Source organism: Coenobita brevimanus, chromosome 90, assembly GCF_032717465.1.
Source record: "Coenobita brevimanus isolate Jiangsu-jjx chromosome 90, ASM3271746v2, whole genome shotgun sequence".
Taxonomy (NCBI): Eukaryota; Metazoa; Arthropoda; class Malacostraca; order Decapoda; family Coenobitidae; genus Coenobita; species Coenobita brevimanus.
This window is the reverse complement of record NC_137043.1, coordinates 32,768,481-32,790,381: the sequence shown is the minus strand read 5'-3', so window position 1 is coordinate 32,790,381 and position 21,901 is coordinate 32,768,481. Positions and strand designations below refer to the sequence as shown.

Below are 21,901 nucleotides of genomic sequence, written 5' to 3'. Positions count from 1 at the left end.
ACAAGAAAACTACTGGTGCGATTATGACAAAAATTATAGGGATGATGAGCTATGAGTCTATGACCCTTTGATCACCTGATTAAATTTTGGGCCAAATAGGGCCAAGGCCCAGGCTGAAGGGCCAAATATTGTAAAAAATAATCGTTTATTTCACCGTAACTCCTTTCAAATTTGTCATATCGACATGAAACCAAAACCTAAAGGTGCATCTCTCAAATCTGCATCCGCTAACATGCCTCATTACATCAGGGGGTTTCATTCCCCATTTAGCGGTAGAGGGGTCAGTGTCAGGTGGGTCGGGCCGAAAATATCAAATGGGCATAAAATCGTCAATTTCCACCCGATTTACTCCAAATTTGATAAGTGACATCTCTGACTAGATATCCTGTTGTGTTTATACATCAGCACTAAAATGACTGCTGGGGACAGGTTTGCTGTGCCATAGCACCTCTTTTTTTTTTTTTTTTTTCCTCTGAATGTCTTACTTGTTGCTTTAGTGGCCTACCTTTTTTTATTATTATATTTCTTATTTCATTTTCCATCGCTTCTTTTTCCACTCTGATATCTTTTGACTCATTTTTACATTTCATTTCGTTCTTTCTTTAATGTTTCCTTTTTTTTCCTTTTTTTTTTTTTTTTTTAAATTTCCCCCTCACTAAGTCCTTCCCGTTTCCTCATTTGTGTGTGTGTGTGTGTGTGTGTGTGTGTGTGTGTGTGTGTGTGTGAAAGAGAGAGAGAGAGAGAGAGACCAAAAGCAGGGAAAATCAGTATCGTTTCAATTCGATGCCCATGACCACATTGCCTTTGAGAGATTGGATGTCGTAGGCAGAGAGAAATACAGGCTGAGGAAGACAGGTCCATGGTTTTGACAACTCTTGCATTGGGGAGGTGATCGGACAAAGGGGAGGTCTTGAGGATAGGTGGATGCGTGACCGCCGTGATGGGAGAGGCATATAGGTGCATAGTTCTGAAGGGTATAAATTCTCTCTGATAGCGATGAGAGAGAGAGAGAGAGAGAGAGAGAGAGAGAGAGAGAGAGAGAGAGAGAGGAAAAGAGCTAGTTAGACGAGAAGCTTTCAGTTCCATCCTGTTTAGAAAAGCTGTATGTGTTGTCTTCTTCCCTCTCTTTCTCACACACACACACACACACACACACACACACACACACACACACACACACACACACACACACACACACACACACACACACACACACACACACACACACTTGATAGTTGTGCGGGTAATGGCCTAGTACAGTCAGCAGCAAGTAAGAATTTTCAATGACGCAAGAAACTGATTTGCAAGAAAAGTAATAGGTCACGAGAACAAGAGATATGGATCATTCTGAGAGAAGATGAAGGATTAAGACGTCTTTAATGAAAATAAGAATACGTGGAAATTGTGCTGTGTAGATGTTTTCCGATATTAAGACGGTAAGACTGAAAGATAAAGACGAAACAGAAAAGAGGTTATTTACAGTAAGATGCGTCAGGTAAGACTCTGGGGCGTTCGATATGCAAAACAATAAATCACTTGGAGGATACATAATGGATTCGAAAGCGTTATCTCCCTGTGGAACAAGGTGAAGAAGAGCAAACTTTCAGCAAGACGGAAAAACTGAAACTGAAAAACAAGGTAAAAACAGTTTACGTGGGCAGGATGTTAGCAAGTAAACACATTTCTTGAGAGCAACAGAATTCACCTCAACGGGACAAATTTGCATTTTTAGCACTGAGGCCGGAAAAGGCACAAATTTTGTTTTTAACCCCTTCAATTCAGCGGCTCATTTTTTTTTTTTTTTTTTTTTTTTTTTTTTACCTCTAGACAGTTTTATTCAGCATCGGAAATAATTTTAGCTGAAGAGACTAGATAAACACCTTAATTAACCCCTTCACTACGAGAGGTCTGTCTTAGGCAGAATAAAGACACCTAGAGGCAGGAGAAATAAAACATAAAAATAAATCACTATATCGAAGAGACTAAAAGAATTTCAAACATCAAAAATTCAGTAAGAAATTGCAGGAAATGGAGGGATAGCATTAGAATCGTCCAAGTGGAATTAGAATTAAAATTATAGAATTCAAGCTTATCAAGGGGAATAGTCTGGATTAGACAGATCAGAGTTTACATGAGGGAGGTAAGAAGTAAAAATTAACATAGAGCAGAGAGGTTATTAGCAGGACACTCGAAAGAACATGTAGAGCTCCGTTTGCAGAGTTCGTTGCTCTTTCGGATGAAGGTATTATTGGCAGGTGTAAAATAAGTTTCAGCTTGATTCTAGAAAATAGAGTGACGATTTGATTTCGGTTCGTTGCTCGCGTTCCTTGCCCATTATTAAAGTATTTTTAGAGTTAATCCTCGCGTCACCTCCCCTTTTTACACACTTTTTTCCTTTCTTCCATTCTTTGTTAAAATCTTATTCATTTCCTTTACACCTATTCTGTTTTTGTGTTTTAATCACTGCGTCCGTTGTCTTTGTCTTTTGCCTTTCATCATCATTACAGTATAATCTGATGTCATTAGAATTATTATTGTGACCCCTGTTACCATTATTTTTATTAAAATATCCACCACCACCACCATCACTTTTCATTCCATCATAGTCATCATCATCATCATTATCATCGTCGTCATCTTCACCGTCGTCGTTGTCATCATCATCGTTGTCGTCATCTGCACCGTCATCGTCGTCGTCATCTTCATCATCGTCGTCATCTTCACCGTCATCATCTCAGTCATCATCATCATTTTCTTCTATCAGAGTCATCTTCACCATATGGATCATATTTCTTAACAACCATAATTAACTCAGATTCCCTGCAAAATCAGCCACAAGCAAAATGAACGCAAACTCAGAAAAAAAAAAATAGTGAAGAATCAAAACCAACAGATTCAAAAGTAAACAAAATAAAAAGCATAGAAAATTAATAACATTCAAAATTCAACGAAAGAAAATTCAGCAACAGGGAAAATCTATTAGATACAAAATTAACGACATGTGTCAAATATTCTAAAATCATTAACACAAAAAATCAGTGACTTACAAATCAACCAAGAGTAAACTCAAGAAACTCAGTCAACAAATAAAAATTACCGAGCCAAAAAGAAATTCAGTCTACACATAAAAAAGACGAACCAAACTCCGGAAAAAGTTCGAAGTGACCTCGGGCAATTTCTCTTACCTTGTCTAATTAAATTGTCAAAATGTAATTAACCTGTCCACTCGCCTAAGCTGGCAAGACACCTGCCCCTTCTACAGGTGACATGGCCAGAGAGAGAGAGAGAGAGAGAGTTATTTATGGACTTGAACTGCGTTCATTTTGTCATCTTGTGCGATGTCACTGCTGAGAGAGAGAGAGAGAGAGAGAGAGAGAGAGAGAATTGAGCAACGGGCAGGCAGACATATGAAAAGAGAGAGAGAGTTATTTAAGGCCTTGAACTGCGTTCGTTTTGTAATCTTGTGCAATATCACTGCTGAGAGAGAGAGAGAGAGAGAGAGAGAGAGAGAGAGAGAGAGAGAGAGAATTGAGCAACGGGCAGGCAGAGATGTGAAAAGAGATCAGAGAAATCCAAGAAAAGTGCAGACATAAAAAGCAAAGTAGATAGACTTTTCTTATGCTACTTTGAAAAGATATTCCGAACCGGATGGATAAAATATAATCTTCAGCAACTCCTTTAAGTTCGAGTCTTTCCTTATTTAAATATAATCGTCTTTGAATAACGATAGTAGACCGGGGTGGTAGTGACGCCTTCATGTGGTGGCGCCGATAAAACCAGGCGGATTCACTGCCTGATTTTACAGATGTCCCTGATCTATTTCCCCATGAAGGACGACAACTGAAGCCTGCAGTCCACTGGGTTTACATTTCAGATGGGTCAATAACAACAAAATAAATCGGAAAATGTGCTAACGGGCTGAAGCAGTTAAACAGAATCGTCAGAGAATAGTAAGAATAAAATAAAAAGGCCTGGTAGTGAAGGGAGGAAATCTCGCTTCGGGAATCTTGTCATCAAATTATACGACTCTCCTTCTTCTTGCTTATAAAATTATGTTTCGTAAAGTTTGCCACACAAGTTTCGAAATATTTTGTATACTCTCATGGAAACAAACTTGATGATGACGATGAACGTGAAGACTGGTAACATTATGGTGATGATGATAATGATGATGATTGATGACATATGATAATGATGATTATGATGATGATGTGGCCCTAAAATCATCTGACACTTGATCCCGGTGGAGTGCAGGCATAAGTTTCCCTTCTCTTGCTGTCCGCACGATCCTCCTTTTGAGGGATTGGGAAGTGGAGGGACGCTTATGGCAGTGGGGCCGAGTGGTTGTATCGGTGCCACCGCGTGAAGGCCTCCCTGTAAGGCACCAAACGTGAAGATACACAATATAAACGGTATATATTTTCCCACTTTCTTTCCGTTTTTTTATAGGTATAATTAAACGCGGCGACATTTTTAGGACGTTAAAAGTAGATGATGTTAAGAATTACATGCCTGTGAAAGTCTACACATGTCACACTCAAAGCTTCGTCTGCATAAGTGGTTTTGTGTGTGTGTGTGTGTGTGTGTGTGTGTGTGTGTGTGTGTGTGTGTGTGTGTGTGTGTGTCACCTAGCCCAGTCTAACTATATCAAACCTCACATAATCTCACCTAACCTCCCCATACCTAACCTAACTTACCCCAACCTAACCTAACCTAACCAAATGCAGCCTAACCCTGTCTAAAGCAACCTAATCTCACCCATTCTCACTTAAAGCTATCTACTGCACGCATTGTTATTGTAGTTAGCTTTTAAGAAATATTCCTGTTTCATGCTTTGAAATATGAGGCCTATAATGATGGTGATGGTTATTGGTGCAGATCTGATGATGATGATGATGATGGTAGAGGTGATAGTGATTGGTAGCATATGATGATGAATGGTGGCAGATATGACGAGGGTGATGGGTTTATGATGATGATGATGATACGTGACAAATATGACGACGATGATGATGATGGGCTGTTGATGATGATGATGATAAAGGTCATGGTGATTGGTGACGATGATGATGATAATGATGATAAAGGTGATGGTGATTGGTGACAGATAAGATGATGGTTGTTGAAATACGATGATGATGATGATGTTGATTTGGGGTAACTAAAAGACACACCTAACCGATAACTGATTTATTCCTTAAACCAGTAGACGTCATATTAAGTTTATATTTGTCATTTCCAGACGATATTATTCACCTTAATGTATGGGGTAAATAAAAAAGAAATAATTCTGTTAGGGAATCAGTGCTCAAATAGGTTATGAGGGTGATAAGTAGATAGATAGGTAGGTAGCCAGATAATTATACAGATAGATAGAGACAGCTAGACATAGGTAGATATAGAAAGGCAGGTAGATAAATAGCCTGTTAGATAGATAGATAGAAACTGTACATACATAGGCACATACAAGCAGACAGATGGAGAAAGATAAAGAGGCAGACCACTGGATAGAGAGAGAGAGAGAGAGAGAGAGAGAGAGCAGTAAACAGGTAAATACAGGTACTCACGTTCATCATGTAGGTAACTTTGTATGGCTCAGGGTTGGCAGTAACGCGACACTCGAAGTACACGTCGTCCCCTTGCTTGATGGAGTGTGGCACTAGGTTACGACCCATCTCCAGCACCACCACCGGGGCGTCTGTGGAAGAGATGGAGTGGGGATTGAGTGGGGGTTAAAGGCTGAGTGGGAGGGGTGCAGGGTTGAGTGGGACGGCTGCAAGAGTGAGTGGGAGGTAATGCCCCATCTCTAGCACAATCACCGGGGTGTCCGTGGATGAGATGGAGGGGTGAGTGGGGGATGGAGTGGGGGTTGAGAGAGAGAGAGAGAGAGAGAGAGAATTATGGGAGGGGAGAGAGATTGGGGAAGACGGAGAGTAGTGGTAATTGGAAGCGGTGGATTAGCTAAGGTTCTCTGTCTGTCTGTCTGTCTCTGTCTCTCTCTCTCTCTCTCTCTCTCTCTCTCTCTCTCTCTCTCTCTCTCTCTCTCTCTCTCTCTCGTGAAAAAGCAACTAAAAGGGTAAGTGGGACTGTCAGGGAATGTAAGAGAGTGAGAGAGGGAGTTTGGGCGAATGGAATGGAGGAATGGTATGAAGGATGGATATTGCGTGAGTGAAATGGAGATGGAAAGGGAGAATGGGAGGAAATTGAGAGAATGAGTGGAAGAGTAAGAGGACAGAGGAGTGGGCGAATAGGTGGGAAGAGATAGAGTGAGAGTTGTGTGAGAGGGAGAGGAAAGATGAGGGAGTGAGTTGGTGTGTAGGAATTTTAGTGTAAGAGATAGAAGTGTGAAAGGAATGAAACGAGATTGAGTGTGTAAATGAGAAAACAGTGTGAGTAACAGAAAAGATGGAAGGTGGGTAGGACCGAAGCGGCTGAGAGATAGATAGATAAATAGATAGATAGACAATTAGATAGATTTGATTCAGAGGTAAGAAGGTAGGTAGGCAGATAGGTAGGTGGATAGTTAAGTTAGGGGAGAGAGAGAGAGAGAGAGAGAGAGAGAATCTACTGCATGTATACGCTAGAGACGAGACTTTGTGGGAGGGGTGTGTGAGAAAGTGAGAGAGAGTTTGTGGAGGGGAGTGAGAGAGAGGGAAGGGGAGATAATTATTTTTGGTAAGTTAGTGAAGTAGTGGGGAGAGTAACCGAGAAGTGTGGCATGAATATTTATGGTGGAAGTGAATATGGGAGCAGTGATTGTGATGATGATGATGATGATGATGCAGTAAGTGGATTAATAATAGTGATGATAATGATGATGACCACCTAAGGATGAAGGGAAGCAGCTAAACAAGAATCGATATAGGACATTTTTTCGGCCTTGATACCGTTTGTCAGTAAATCCCAAAATAATCAGCCAAACATGGATTTTCTTTCTTATGGATTTCTCTGTACTTTTTGCTCTTTACCGGGTGATTAGTTTATTTTCATGTGCTATCGATCTGTAACATTATCACTTCAGATGATGGCCAAGTGTAGTCAGAGTGGAGGGTTGATTTGACTAGCAACCAAGGAGACTCATTCCTACCTCATGCCCAAGGATCATCGGATTTCAAACCGTGAGAGTGTCCCTGTTCCATCAGATCAAAATAAACTGACTATAAAAGTGAATGAGAACCCGAGACTTACAGAGAGAGAGAGAGAGAGAGAGAGAGAGAGAGAGAGAGAGAAATCACTGGGTAAACGAAACTCAAAAACGTCACATCCTGCCACCATTAATACATCACTGTCAGTATTGTGTTTATTGCTGCAAAATTCGTGTTTATTTACTGCCAATATTGCGTTCTCTCTGTTACTTCGTACTCTATATTTACAGTGAAATCGTTCTCGTTTTCAGTCCAATATTGACGATACTTTTGCGATATATTCTGAAAATTTAGATGGGTTCCGCAGATTCGTGTCACTTGAAATCGAAAGTTATTGTACACTTTTACTACAGTATAAGATTTCGCCTTCTAGTTACCTGTTCAAAATTTTGTCCTTTATCTGCCATGTTATTTTGTACTGATGTCTATGAAGGAAATCCACTCAACAGTGCTCCAAAGACGTATTTATATTTTTCAGTTTACTTTGTCGATTTTCATGCCATTGAGGGTTATAGTTCAATAGTGATTTATACTGTTTTTGTGGTGATGGCCTTATGTATATGAATTTATATTATTTCACCATCTCTTTCCCGTTTCGTAGTAAGTATGATGATAATAGCGTGGAGAACATTATTACTTTTGTTATTATTGAAACGAAGCATCACACACAAAAATAAGAAATCCATCCCAAAAAGCTAAAGAAAAAAAAAAGGAATAAAAAAAAGATGCTAAAACGATGAGTAATAGTGAAAAGAACTAGAGATTGCGAGAAAGCAAAAAGTAAAATGTCAAAGATGGAATATGAAGAAAAAACTAAAAAAAAAAAAAGATCGAGGAAAATTAAAGTAGGTGTAATAAAAAATGAAGAAGTCAAAGATAGGCTGTGAAAACAGCAATAAAATGGCAAAGAAATAAAATATGAAAAACACGAAAAAAAGAATAAAAGTCAGTGAAAATTAAAGATGGAGAGAAAACGAAAAGAAAGTAAAAAGATAAGTCAGTCAGAATATAAAATTGAGGAAACGAAAAATATTGATAAAAAAAAAAGTCAGCGTAATAACTGATGGCAAAAAAAAAGAAAAAATAAAGTCAGAGAAAAATAAAGGATGGTGAGAAAACGAAGAGGCGATGTGGAATAAGAAGGAGGCCAGATATCTTAGAAGGACGAGCGGCGAAGGCAGAAGAAGAAGGGAAGGAGGAAATGAGGGAGGGAAGTGGGGGAGAGAAGGAGACAGGAGAGATTTGGGAAGAAATTCAATTGCTGGGCTGGGGGAGAATTATGGAAGGAGGAGGAGGAGGAGGAGGAGGAGGAGGGGCAAAGAGAGAGAGAGAGAGAGAGAGAGAGAGAGAACAATACTTCTTTAATAATAATCTAATAGAGCTTCCCTTCTCACAGTCCAATATATTTTCTTTTATCTCATTTTTCCTTTGTTTTCTTACTCCATGTTCTTTTTATCTGTTCCGATCTTTACATTATTGCCTTTTTCTGTGTATAGTATTTGCTCTCTCTCTCTCTCTCTCTCTCTCTCTCTCTCTCTCTCTCTCTCTCTCTCATCCATCTTGCAATTAATCCCTTCATCTTCCCTTTCTTGCTCCTCTTGGAAATCCCTCCCCTCCTCCCCATATCATTCTTCTCTCCTTCCCTTTCCCTCTTTCTCTCATCTCTCCTCTCATTCCCTTTTCATTAATCCTCTCTCTTTTTCCTCTCATTTTCTCAGCCTTTTCTTACGATTTCTTATGCCTTTATTATTCCCATTTTTTCTTCTTCCTGTTTAACTGCCATTCTGTCTCTTGTTTTTCGTTTTTTTCTTCTGTGTGTATGACCAAGAGACTAGACAAACCCCTTTAGCCCGAGGACGCCACTTTTATTTTTCTACTTTTTAGTCTACTTAAAAGAGCTGTCTGATAGTGAAGGGGTTAATAAAAGTTCTATCCAACCCTTCCAGTTCGAAAAGCTTCCCCTGAGCTGAATAAAATCGTCTGGAAGTAACAAGAATGAAAGGAAAATGGACGTAATGGCATTGGACAAATTACGCTTCCATCCATTGCCTGTTTTTCCCTCCGTTTCTTTCATCTCTTCATTTACTGTATTCACTTCACTCCAATTTCCTTTAGCCCTGTCTCTCTTCCTCTTCCCTCTCTCACCATTTTTCATGATCATCCTTTATGTTCCATGATCATCCCTTATTCCAGTCGTCTTCCTTTTTTTTTTTTTTCCATCGTCTGCCCTTCTCTTCCCCTGGTTTTTCCCATCCCGGCATCCATCTTCCTCTCCGGCAGCAGTGTGGCTCTTCCATCTCCTCTTCTGTAGTCATCTGTCAGTCGAATCGTTTGTATTTTTTTTTTTTTTACCCTGTCTCTCTGCTGAGCTCTCCTGCCCATCGTCCATTCTCTCGTTACCCAGACTCAGGGTAAATGTTGGGTTTGATAGATTGCCACAAACACATTTTCCAGTCTGATTAATTCCTAAGTTCAGTCCCTTAAAAAAAAATCATACTAGGCAGTGACTGTGTGTGTGTGTGTGTGTGTGTGTGTGTGTGTGTGTGTGTGTGTGTGTGTGTGTGTGTGTGTGTGTGTGTGTGTGTGTGTGTGTGTGTGTGTGTGTGTGTGTGTGTGTGTGTGATAAAAAAAAAACACCGACTTACAGTATACATTAAGCGTGGTTGACTCCGAGATGGCACTGCCCTTCACTGCCGGGTTGCTGGCTTGGCACCTCAAGGTCTTGCCATGGTCTCGTCTAGTTGGCACCAGAGTAACCACACCTGTTGTTACCTCTCCGGGGCTCGCTCTCTGTGGGGAACGAGAGTGGGCTGAGTGGGCAGAAAAGGGGGCGTGAGAGGGGTGAGAAGAGAAAAGAAGGTGAGGGGGAGAGAGGAGGAGAGATTAGAGGTACCAGCTTGTAGGAGGGGTGAGTGGAGCAAAAGGGGGAGAGGAAATGGGGAAGAGGGGAGAGCCAGAGGGGGTAAGAGAGTGAAGGAGTAAGAGGAAGAGATGAGAAACACCAGCTGTATCTCTGTTTGTTTGTACCTCCTTTGGGTTGACTCTGGGAGGGGTGGAGGGGGTTGAGCGGGGAGAGAGAAGAGAGGGGATGAAAGTGGGGTGAATGGAGGGAAGAGGGAGTGAACGGGAGGAAGAGATGGTTTGAGATAACCTGTGATGGATGGGAAGTTAGGAGAGACGATAGTGGATAAGGATTGAGAGAGAGAGAGAGAGAGAGAGAGAGAGAGTACAGGTATGAGGTGATGAGATGTGACAGTGAGAGACTAGCTGTGATGCGGGAAGGATTAGGTGAAATGAGCTCTGATTATGTGCAAGTGAAATTACAGCTGATGGAGGCAGACTGGGTGGGGACAGGAGATCTGAACAGGATAGGGGAGAGGAAATACGAATAAGTGAGATTGATTGATAGGTAGGAGGTAAATTGGTGGATGGATGGATGGATAGATAGACAGATAGATGAATAGGGACAGATGAATGGGTAGGTAGGTAGACGAATTAATAGATGCTGGAAATATAGCACAGACAGATAAAGCAGATGAATGGATGGATGGATAAGAGAGTAAATATATATCAGTAAATTGATAGACAGGTATAAAGATGAAACCCTACATCTCACTGTCATTTTGGTAGGAATGATTGCAAAAATGTGACTCAAAAATTGTACTAGTGAACAACATGACAAATTGTAATGACAGTATAGAAATTAGGATGATAGGTAAAAAAAATTCATCTTGAGATAAAATATGGGTCTTATTTGGTACATCTTGTTGCTTAATTCTACTTACTTAAAACACATTCTTTATTGAACACTCAGGCTCAAATGCTGTGTTATTCTGGACACATCCTTTACGTGTTTTGTTTTTTTAGCATTTCTCTCCTTTTAATTTTTCCTGTTTCTCTTGCGTGCTTGTCCTGTCGCCACTGTCCCCGTCTCCCCCATCCCATCTCAGACTCGCTTCTCTCTGTCTCCCATCCCACACTCCCATCCCTCTCATCTCAGTCATCGCTCCACTTCCCATCCCGCTCCCCCCGCTTCCACTCCGTTCCTCTTTCTCCCATTCCACTTTCCCCTCCCATTCCCCTTTCTCATGTAATTTCCACTTTCCCATTCCTCACTCATCACCCCTCCCACATTTCCACCCTTTGAAGCCACTCTCCACTTTTGCACAACTCTCATCTCTCTTCCACATCACTCCCTCACCCTTCCACCACCAACTTTTGCACCTGTCCAAGCCACTCTCCACACTTTCATAACTCTGATCTCTCCTCCGCATCACTCCACTCCTCCACACCAATATTCACTCCTCCAAATAACTGTCTACTTTTCCATATTAATCTTCACTTTTCCACATCACTCTCCACTCCTTCAAATCGCTGTCTATGGTTGTACATCACTCCACACTGGTCTTCCACATATCTCCTCATTCTTCCACACCATTGCCCTCTGTTCCACATCAGTCCTCGCTCTTCCACATCATCTTCACTGTTCCACATCATCTCCACTCTCACACGTCACTCCTAATGCAAGACCATATCCCCTCAGTTCTCCATTTCATCACTCCCACTCTAATTCCTGTACTTTTCCCTCACCGATTCCACACTTTCAATCCTTACACTCTCTTCCCTTTTCGTCCTCCCTCTCTTCCACCCAATTCCTTTCTCATCTTCTCTTCCATTCCCCCTTTACCAACTCTACTGGCCACTCTTCCACATTACCCGCAGTTTTTCCACATCACTTTCCATACTTTCTTAGCACTCTTTCCACATCCCATCCCAAATCCTCTACTTTCCCTCTCCTCCCACTCCACCCACTCCTCTCCAGCCACTCACGGTATGGGTCATGAGCGTTGTCAATCTACTCCTAACCCTGCCTAACCTAACGTAACTCAACCCAGCCCAACCCTTCCTAACCCACCCAAACCCAATCCAACCCAAGCCAACCCAACTCATGCCAACCCAACCCAACCCAACCCAATCCTTCCTAGCCTAACCAAGCCAAACCCATCTCATGCCAACCCAACCCAACCCTTTCAATCCTAAACCAGCCAATCCCAACTCATGCCAACCCAACCCAACCCAATTCATCCCACCCCACCCCACCCCACCCCACCCCACCCCACCCCACCCCACTCCACTCCACTCCTACTCTCTCTCCTCCCCCACCACTCACGGTATGGGTCCGGAGCGTGTCGACCTGCTTTCCGTCCTGGTACCACGTAATAACAGCGGGGGGCCTGGATCCCTTACTCTCGCAGGTGAAGGTAAACTGCTGACCCGCCAACAGGGGGGTGGACGGCCCCTTAATGCGTACACTGAGGGGGCGCACTGTGGGGGAGAGAGGGAGAGAGGGAGGGAGGTTAGTGAGTTGAAGAGTTGGATAGAATTAGATAGTGATTACAGCTGGGGTGGTAACAGTAAATATAATAATAATAAAAAATAATAATAATTAATAATAATAATAATAATAACAACAAAAACAACAGCAACAACAACAACAACAATAATAATAATAATAATAATAATAATAATAATAATTTAACTCTTTCTGTTCGTAATAATCTGTGCTAAATAAAAAGGGCACTGTGGATTTTTTTTTCTTTTTTCATGAATAAAATTTTTGCACTATGGAGATGGACGAAAAGGGGACGAAAAGTATGTTGGATTTGGAAGGAAAATACAAGTCGAGGTGAGCTGTGGAATTTAAAAAATTTGGGAGAGAGAGAGAGAGAGAGAATATATGCGAAAGTGAGTGAGAAAAAAGGTGTGAAAAGTGAGAGAGTGAGTAAGACGGAGAGCGGGATCGTATGAGACAGAGAGTGTGGTTTTAAGAGAATTGAGGAGGGTAAATGAGATGTGAGGGAGTGGGGAGAAGAAGAATGGGATTTTCTCAATGAGCCTTAAGAGAGAGGAGGCAGAGGAAGAGGAGGAGGAAGAGGGATAAAAGAGGAATAGAAGGAGGAAAAGGAAGGGGAAGGAGGAGGAAGAGAATGAAGAAAGAAAGGGGAGAGAAGGAAGGGGAACGAGGAGAAGAAACAGACGGGTGGAAGAGGAAAGAGGAAGAGGAGAAAGAAAATGAGGAATGAAAGAGGAAACGTGAAAAAAAAGAGAGGAAAATAGGAAAAAGAATAAGGAGACAGGAAAATCTGAGAGAGAGAGAGAGAGAGAGAAAGGTAAACATTTATCACCTTTGAAATACGAAACACATTAAATAAAAGGAAACGCAGTATATAAGAACCAACTTTCGTATCGTGCTTTTTAAAACGAAACCATATATATATATTTTTTTAAGGACGATGAATTATTAGCTTTTTTTCGTTTGTCTTTTTTCTTTTTTTGTTGTTGTTTTTTGGAGAGGAAATGAGAAAGCTTTGATGTCTGTTGTCTCTGTGGGGATAATGCATCTTACTGGGACTTCTATTGTTTGTTGGATTTTTGTTCTTAATGCATCTCTTATTAGCAAAAAAAAAAAAAAGTTAGAATGCAGTGTGTGTGTGTGTGTAAGAGAGAGAGAGAGAGAGAGAGAGAGAGGGGAAGGAGACTGGAGAGCGGAGAATAAGCGACGGAAAAAAAGGAGATATACTCACTAAAATTACAGTATTGTATATTCTACGCCTGTTTTATATGTACATGACAAACACTTTCACTTAAGCTGATTGCCCCTGTGCTTGCCTAACGGAAGTGCAGTTGTATTTCACGTCTATCTAGTCTTTACTTTTGTATTTCCATGCTGACACCATTGTTAAAGTCTCCATTCTTCGTGAGGAATTTTCCCAACGGATTAAAGTGACAGGAAAGCAGTATAGATGGCACCTATAACGTCATCATCATTCATATTGGAGTGAATAAATGGGGAAAATAAGTATGTTTTGAGGGAAAAAATGCCAATTGTTTTATATTTATGAAGTAGGTAAAACACACACACACACACACACACACACACACACACACACACACACACACACACACACACACACACACACACACACACACACACACACACACACACACACACACACACACACACACACACACACACACACCTTCACTACGACGGCGCATGTCATTTTCATCGTCTACTATCACTTTTTTTCATTCATCTTAAGGAACGATCTCATTAATATTCACTCATTCACCCATAATCTAATCATGATCGATACAACTCTAGTATTGTATTCCATCTGATGCCAGACGATTTTCTTCATCTGAGAATAAGTCGCAGGAGCTTGAGTGTTCAGAGAGTTTTTTACGTCCCAATTTTCCTCCAGAACGCCACCCGCAGTAGTCGATATAGATCCAGGTCCCCAGACAGTAAGGCTCAGAATTAGAGTTAAATTTATACCTATCGACTGCACCAGGGTTAGTAAGGCAGGCGGTCTATTTATGCTAAGTCCCAGTCTTCCCCTAGAACATGACCCACAACAATTGATGTTACTTTCAGGTCCCCATTTATACTACTACGTGAAGAGGGGCAAGGCAGTAAACAAAGTCAGTCAGACCTGCTCCCCAAGAAAGTTCATTTTGTTATAGTGCGATTACTTTAACCTGACCAACATCCTTAATCTCGTTCTACTTAGTTGAACGCCAAGTGCAGTTAGATTGGAGGGTCGATATAACTAATAAACAGAGATAGTTATGTCTGCCTCAGCACTAAGGCTTATCGAATTTTATGCAACCACAACCTAATTTCCAAGTTGTGGGAGTGGCCCAGTTCCATCAAATGAAAGCAGACTATTGCTACATTGACAAGACTCAAGACGTTACATATCCCAAGGTTTAGTTTCCAAAGACAGTTGGAGTGGGATGTCCGGAGATTCTTAGCACTACTGACTGTAGAGTAGATCTGACCTTCTAAATGACCAGTTGCTTCGTAGCTGTTGGGTGTTTGGGCCAATGATTTGATGGCTTTTGTCATAGTATATATTTAGACTGGGGTTTGAGCTGATACCTGGCAGAGCCGCCACGGAATCTTACTGGGAGTGGAACACTTTTCGTCTGATCCCTCACAGTGGACCTGCCCAGTATGGTAGTACCTGACTAGTTTAGCTCCACTGATCACTGGGATGCACAAGCTTCTTCGCCTCGGCAAGGCAGTGTTCCTTCGAAGAAGAAAATTTTGATGGTTGGTGTGGCCAAAAAATATTAAATCGAAAAAGTTGCCGGTATGTGAGATAATCCGAAAGACGAGTTACGAAAAAGAAATTTGTGTGAGTGTGGCGTGATCACGGCCATTGGTGCACCTCTGTCCCCAGCTGGTCCAGGTCCCACTGGCAGAGGTACTCCTCTAACTCCTCACAAGTTGGGATATAAAACGGGGTGTCCGTCTGGGATGAGGCGGGGTGCAGGTCACAGAGGGAATCCGGAGCGTCAAAAAGATGTGTTGGGGTGAGGTGTGGCAGGTGTGTGGGAATCTCAGTCATCAAGTGGTGAACGGCGTCCCAGGAAGGTGAGGGCAGGTTATGGAGGAGGGAGTCAGCCGGGGTAGGTGTGAGGCGGGGCTGGGGTGGGGCAGACACATCCTCTAACACAACACAACACTTCTCCTCCATCACACCAACAAACACATAAAACCGCCACCCATGGCTCCCCATCCTCGACTCAACCCGCACCCCGAGACGCCTCAACAGCTGACTCACTTCAAGAATCGAAGCACAGGAAATTTGGCGATCCTGGGCAAATGTTTGATATTGGATGTAAAATACGTCACGGGGAACAGTGTGTTGCTTACTGGATGTAAGCCTGTAGTTCAAGGACAAAAACTCCAACAACCCCTCCTTGCCCTCAAACTGCAGCTCTGGCCGCATTGCTGGACTATCTAGATTTACTGACAGATCTCCAATAATAACTTATATATCGGAAATGATATGCAATAAACTGCTTACGTACGTCAGAGGTGCGCGTGCGCTCTCAACGCTCTCTGAACACTAATGAGCCCTGGAAGCTTCAGCGCGGCCTTATATACCCCAGGAAACCTGAGAAAAAACCGCCCGAGGAAATTAAAAAATAAAAAATAAAAAGAACACACACACACACTCACACGACGAACCTTCGAGGAAAAAAAAACGTGCTGAGGCATCTTAGAGAAAATGTGCATCTGAAGCAGCTGAGGAAAGAAAGAAAATGTGCCAGATATACACCCGAGGAAACCTTAAAGGAATTATGCCGAAAAACCACCCGGAAAAGTCTGAGAGAAAATGTCAATTAAAAAAAAAAACCGAAGAAATAATAGAGATGTGCCGAAAAAAAAAAAAAAAGATTAAGCAATAGAGAATATGTGCCCCCCCAAAAAAACACACACCCAGGGAAGCAGTAGAGAAGATGTGCCAAAAAAGACACCCAAGAAAGCAATAGAGAAGATGTGCCGGAAAAAGAAACACCCAAGGAAGCAATAGAGAAGATGTGCCAAAATAACACCCTAGGAAGCAATAAGGATGTGCCAAAAAAAAAAAAAAACTAGGAAGCAATAGAGAAGATATACCGGAAAAACACTCGATTAAGCACTGGAGAAGATGTGCCAAATAAAGTAAACAATAGAGATTATGTGCACAAGAAAAAAGGAAACAATCGAGAAGTTGTGCCGAAAAAACACCCAAGGAAACAATAGAGATGATGTGCCGGGAAAAAAACACCCAAGGAAACAATAGGGATGACGTGCCGGAAAAAAGACCCAAGGAGACAGTAGAGATGATGTGCCAAAGAAACACCCAAGGAAACAATAGAGAAGATGTGCCGAAAAAAAACACGCAAGGAAACAGTGGAGAAGATGTGCCGAAAAAAAATAATACGAGGAAACAAGAGAGAAGTTATGCCAAAAAAAAATAAAAAAAAAAAATAAGTCTAAAGAATAGAGATGTGCCGGGTCAGCAAATTAGGTGATACGATGATGGTGCCATTCAGGATCTTACGAAGACCTTAAGAAAACTCCAAGACCCGTTGAAGGTCCTAAGAAGATCCAAAGACTCTAAGTAAACCCAAGGAAGACACTAAGACGACCCAAAGAAGACCCAAGGAAGACACTAAGACGACCCAAAGAAGACCCAAGGAAGACACTAAGACGACCCAAAGAAGACCCAAGGAAGACACTAAGACGACCCAAAGAAGACCCAAGGAAGGCACTAAGACGACGTAAAGAAGACCCAAGGAAGACATAAAGACGACCCAAAGAAGACCCAAGGAAGACACTAAAACGACCCAAAGAAGACCCAAGGAAGACACTAAGACGACCCAAAGAAGACTCAAGGAAGACAGCAATACGACCCAAAGAAGACACAAGACAACCCAAAGAAGACCCAAAGAAGGCACTAAGACGACCAAAAGAAGACCCAAGGAAAGCACTAAGACTACCCAAACAAGACCCAAGGAAGACACTAAAACGACCCAAACAAGACCCAAGGAAGACACTAAAACGACCCAAAGACCCAAGGAAGACACTAAGACGACCCAAGGAAGACACTAAGACGACCCAAGGAAGACACTAAGACGACCCAAGGAAGACACTAAGACGACCCAAGGAAGACACTAAGACGACCCAAGGAAGACACTAAGACGACCCAAAGACCCAAGGAAGACACTAAGACGACCCAAAGAAGACCCAAGGAAGACACTAAGATGACCCAAAGAAGACCCAAGGAAGACACTAAGACGACCCAAAGAAGACCCAAGGATGACACAAAGACGGCCCACAGAAGATCCATGGAAGACCCAAAGACGACACACTGACGACCCAATTACACACTAAGAATACCCAAAGAAGACACAAAGAATACCCAAACAAGACCCTAAGAAGGCCGTAGGAAAACTCTAAGACCCTAAAAATACCTAAAATGCCTAAAGAAGACCCCAAGACGACCTTAAGAAGACCCCAAAGAAGGCCTGTGCAGTCCTCAGTCTCATTCTCTCCCTCTCCCTCTTCTTGTCTCCTTTTTTTTTTATTTTTCTGTATTTCCTTTTAATTGGGGGACAAGGACTAGAAGTAACTGCGGCGTGAGGAAAGGAAATGGAGAATGAGAGGGAGATAGGAACAAGAGGAAGAAAAGAGGGAGAGAGAGAAAAAAACGAAGGTGAAAAGAGGACGAGGGAGAAGGAGACAATTGATATGCGAAGAGAGAGAGAGAGAGAGAGAGATCTGTCTGCGGAAGGAGGATCGTGAACTGCTCAAGAAGGGCAACTGCAGCCTCCAGTCCACAGGGTTCACGTTCAGATGAGCCATGAGCGTCAGAGTGAATAATTATTTGTTTTTTCGTGCTGTTTTTGAGGCTTAGTCATCCACGTTGCTGCCATTAAAAATCCTTTCAATACCACTTTTCATTTGTATTTTAATTTTGCTGCAGTTCATCTTATTTCCGTTTGAAGTGCATCCATGCCTGTTGCAGTACGGTGTGAGAAATGACAGAGACTCGGGGTCTGTTGCTGTGTGGTGTAGGTCAAGGTCAGTGATGTAATATGAGTGAATAGGCTGCATGCTGTGTGGTTAGAGAGAGAGAGAGAGAGAGAGAGAGAGAGAGAGAGAGAGAGAGAGAGAGAGAGAATGTGTAAAAGTGTGAGATATGATGGTTTGATTGAGTTATAGTGGATTAAGGTTGACATGTAACAGGTGTGAGAGACGTTAGAAGAGATGTGAAGTACGGGGATGTGAGGATTATGAGAGTGGGTATGTGTGATGTAGAGTTACTGTAAATGAATGAAATATGAAAAGTTAAAGGTGTCAGCCAGTGTGTGCGGTAGTGTGTATGAGGTGAATTGCGAGGCAAGGCAGTATGCAACATCAGGCCTAGTTATATCAAACGTAAATTTACAAACAACTGTAGTTCTTTTACCTAAACTTGGCCCATATTTTCGTCCTTTTGCAATTAATGAACGTAGATCAGTAGCAGAAAAAAAACAGTGCTACGGTTCCACTTCCTTTCGACAATAATTCTTCGTCACCAGCATCATAGCCTAGTAATAGTCTGGCGTTGCAACACAGGATTGAAGATGAGATGATGACAGTTTTAGGCCAAATTAAAGTGACCAGACTATATACACTAAATAGTATATCCTACCTCGAACACAGGCATACTACATCAGTGAACCAGATATCATACTCAAACACGTGTATACTCCCCCAGCCGTAATGATGTGCAAATTATTCACAGTAGACTAGCATACTTTCAGCATAACTGTTTTGCGTGAGTGCCCCAGACTTTAGACCCAGATAAATATGTCACAATTATTGTATATCCACCAACCCATAATGACATGCTAATTATTTATCACTTGTTTAATGCGAATCATACACAGTGGCCTAGTTTCAGCACAGACTTAAAAATATACAGTATAGCAGCTACTACTTTAAGCTTGGATATTTACGTAACTCACTGTATGAAAGTAATTTGTCACGTTCATCACAATCGAGTTTTATACATTAGGATACATCAGAAGAAAAAACCCTGTGCGTGGTTCAGAAAGTAGATCCAAATGGAAACATACCACACTTGTATATGTCAAAATGTAGTATACCCACCAGACCTTAATGATATCCAGATCATACTGTATAGGAGTTTAGTGGATGCGAGTTGTACAGAACAATAAATTTCCATCACAACTAGCTTTACTATACTCTCTTCACTCTTAGATAGGTGTAAAATGCCATCTCTCCATTTTTAAGTGCTGAGCTGTACCAAGAGGTTAATTCTAGAACATGATGCTTTTCACGAAGAGGTGCAATGGAAAGAATGTAGGGTCTTATTTTGTCACTGAGCCGCAGGAAATAGGCTACAAAAAAACAGAAAACTCCGCCTATTTAAGTGAATGAACTTTACAGGCAAATCAAACTCAGGTAGTGTATAATTTATGTACCCTTTTTCTGCCCGGTGCACTAAATCTAAGAGCTAACCGATACTTTGTCTTTCACGCACACAACTAGTCAGCTCTGAAACTGCCTTCCTCAGTCCGTCTTTCCCACTGCCTGTGACCTCCAGTCTTTTCATTTCTGTATGTTCAGGCATCTCAAGGCATCTCAAGTGAACTGAACTTGAATTTGACTGTCTTTTTCTGTAATTTTCTCGTGAACAGACGAAGTTTAAATGTCATCCTTGGGTTTGTCTTCTCATCTTAAAAAATGTAAACCAGCATAGAGTACATCCACCAGACCGTAACATCTGCAGCACGATGACTCATTTTTAACATATTGGTGGTACATCAGTATTAATTTATTCACACTGAGAGAGATTTTTCTAACAAGGGGAGATAAATACAACTCTCTTTACCTCCCTTAATACAAGAAGACTCTCCTAGCCTGAAATCGTTTGTAGACAGCGAGTACAAACTACTGTAAGCTTAAACGTCATCGTGGTGAAGTGATACATGATATACAACTATGGCCCGCTATTTCGTTGGTCAAGGAGGGTCCCTAACACCTCTTCCTATGTGATTTATTTTGTTTGTAATACCTTGCCGTCCTCTTTTGCCCTACTTAAATCATTCTAATTTCAACATAATCTTCACAAGTAACGTACAAAACGATATTAGCCAGCCGTATCCAAAAATAAGTAGGCGAGGAAGAGGTGTTGGGGAGCTTCCTTATCCGACGGGAATACGAGTCTGTGTATCACTTGTACAACGAATGCATTATCAGGTAAAACAAATAACCACGGGAGTATAGTAGATAGGCGATAATGAAAAAGAAAGAAAGTGGACCGCGAATGTTTTATCACCAGCCTCATGCATAAATTAACCTCTCTCAGGTCATGATCTCCGCTATCCCTCTTTAATCTGGGTAAATGGTATTAAAATTAGCGATCCAGTCGCTTATCAGATCACTCGGCAATTATTCACTATATGTTTGGGTGAGTGAAGTGGTGCTGGAGTGCGACGCCTTCGAGTGGTGGCACTTATATGGCTGGGGGACTCAACTACCTGATTATACAAACTTTTCTCTTTGACATCCCATTTCCTCGAATTGTGGATGATGGACTGTGGAGAAGATGACATTTAAGACTGCATATCTGTCTGTCATTCTGTTGAATAGGGAAGTTTAGGTTAGATTAAGTTAGATTAGATTAGATTAGATTAGGTTAGGTTAGGCCAGGTCAAGTTAGGTTAGAAAAACTTAGGTTTGGTAGGGACGAATGAAACGGCTGGGAACGGATTAACCTTTGATCTAGACCGACCTGAAAGGGTTCGGAGACTCGAGCCCTGAAGCGTCGTTTAGTCTTTGCCGTATGTAGTGTTATACAGGTATTCAGGTGTTCTACTCTTGATTATATACAGTGGGTGACCCCATCGCCTCAGGTACAGTACCAACGTGAAATGATGCAAATTACTCTTAGCTTCGGAGTTAGTCACTTGGACGTCCGGGGATAGAACTCGCAGAAAAGCTCTCGCCTTCTGTTTCATGTAAAGTGACTTTGTGTACCCCTGAACGTCAAGGGGAAAGTATGATCATTTCCAAAAGCGGAAAAATAGATAGATAGATGGACAGATAGAGAGAGAGAGAGATAGACAGATGGATGGATGATACATATATACATGTATACATTCATACGTACATATACTGTATATATAGCGCAGCCTCATCATCTCTGGTTTCGTGTTGGTTTGTCCCTTTGTGACAAGTTTCAATAAATGATTGCTATCAGTACATTTCACACACATCATTATATTTCACACACCCATGTTTTTATTTATGAACTCTATACTCCCATATGGTTAACGCAGAGCACGTAATTAACCCACTGAAAATGTCCAGTTATTTCAATGAGGTAATTTGCCCCTAGTTT

General features: G+C 41.6%; 1 protein-coding gene across 1 annotated transcript in view; it reads right to left on the bottom strand.

Annotated features, from left to right (window-relative positions):
* LOC145411662 (neural cell adhesion molecule 2-like) overlaps positions 1-21,901 on the bottom strand; it is a 567,063-nt gene that overhangs the window by 173,457 nt on the left and 371,705 nt on the right. The window contains exons 6-8 of the mRNA XM_080281667.1: positions 12,316-12,470; positions 9,791-9,935; positions 5,568-5,698 (exon numbers count right to left, since the gene is read on the bottom strand). Of these exons, the coding sequence (XP_080137793.1) occupies positions 5,568-5,698; positions 9,791-9,935; positions 12,316-12,470 (431 nt within the window). The remainder of the gene's footprint in view (positions 1-5,567; positions 5,699-9,790; positions 9,936-12,315; positions 12,471-21,901) is intronic.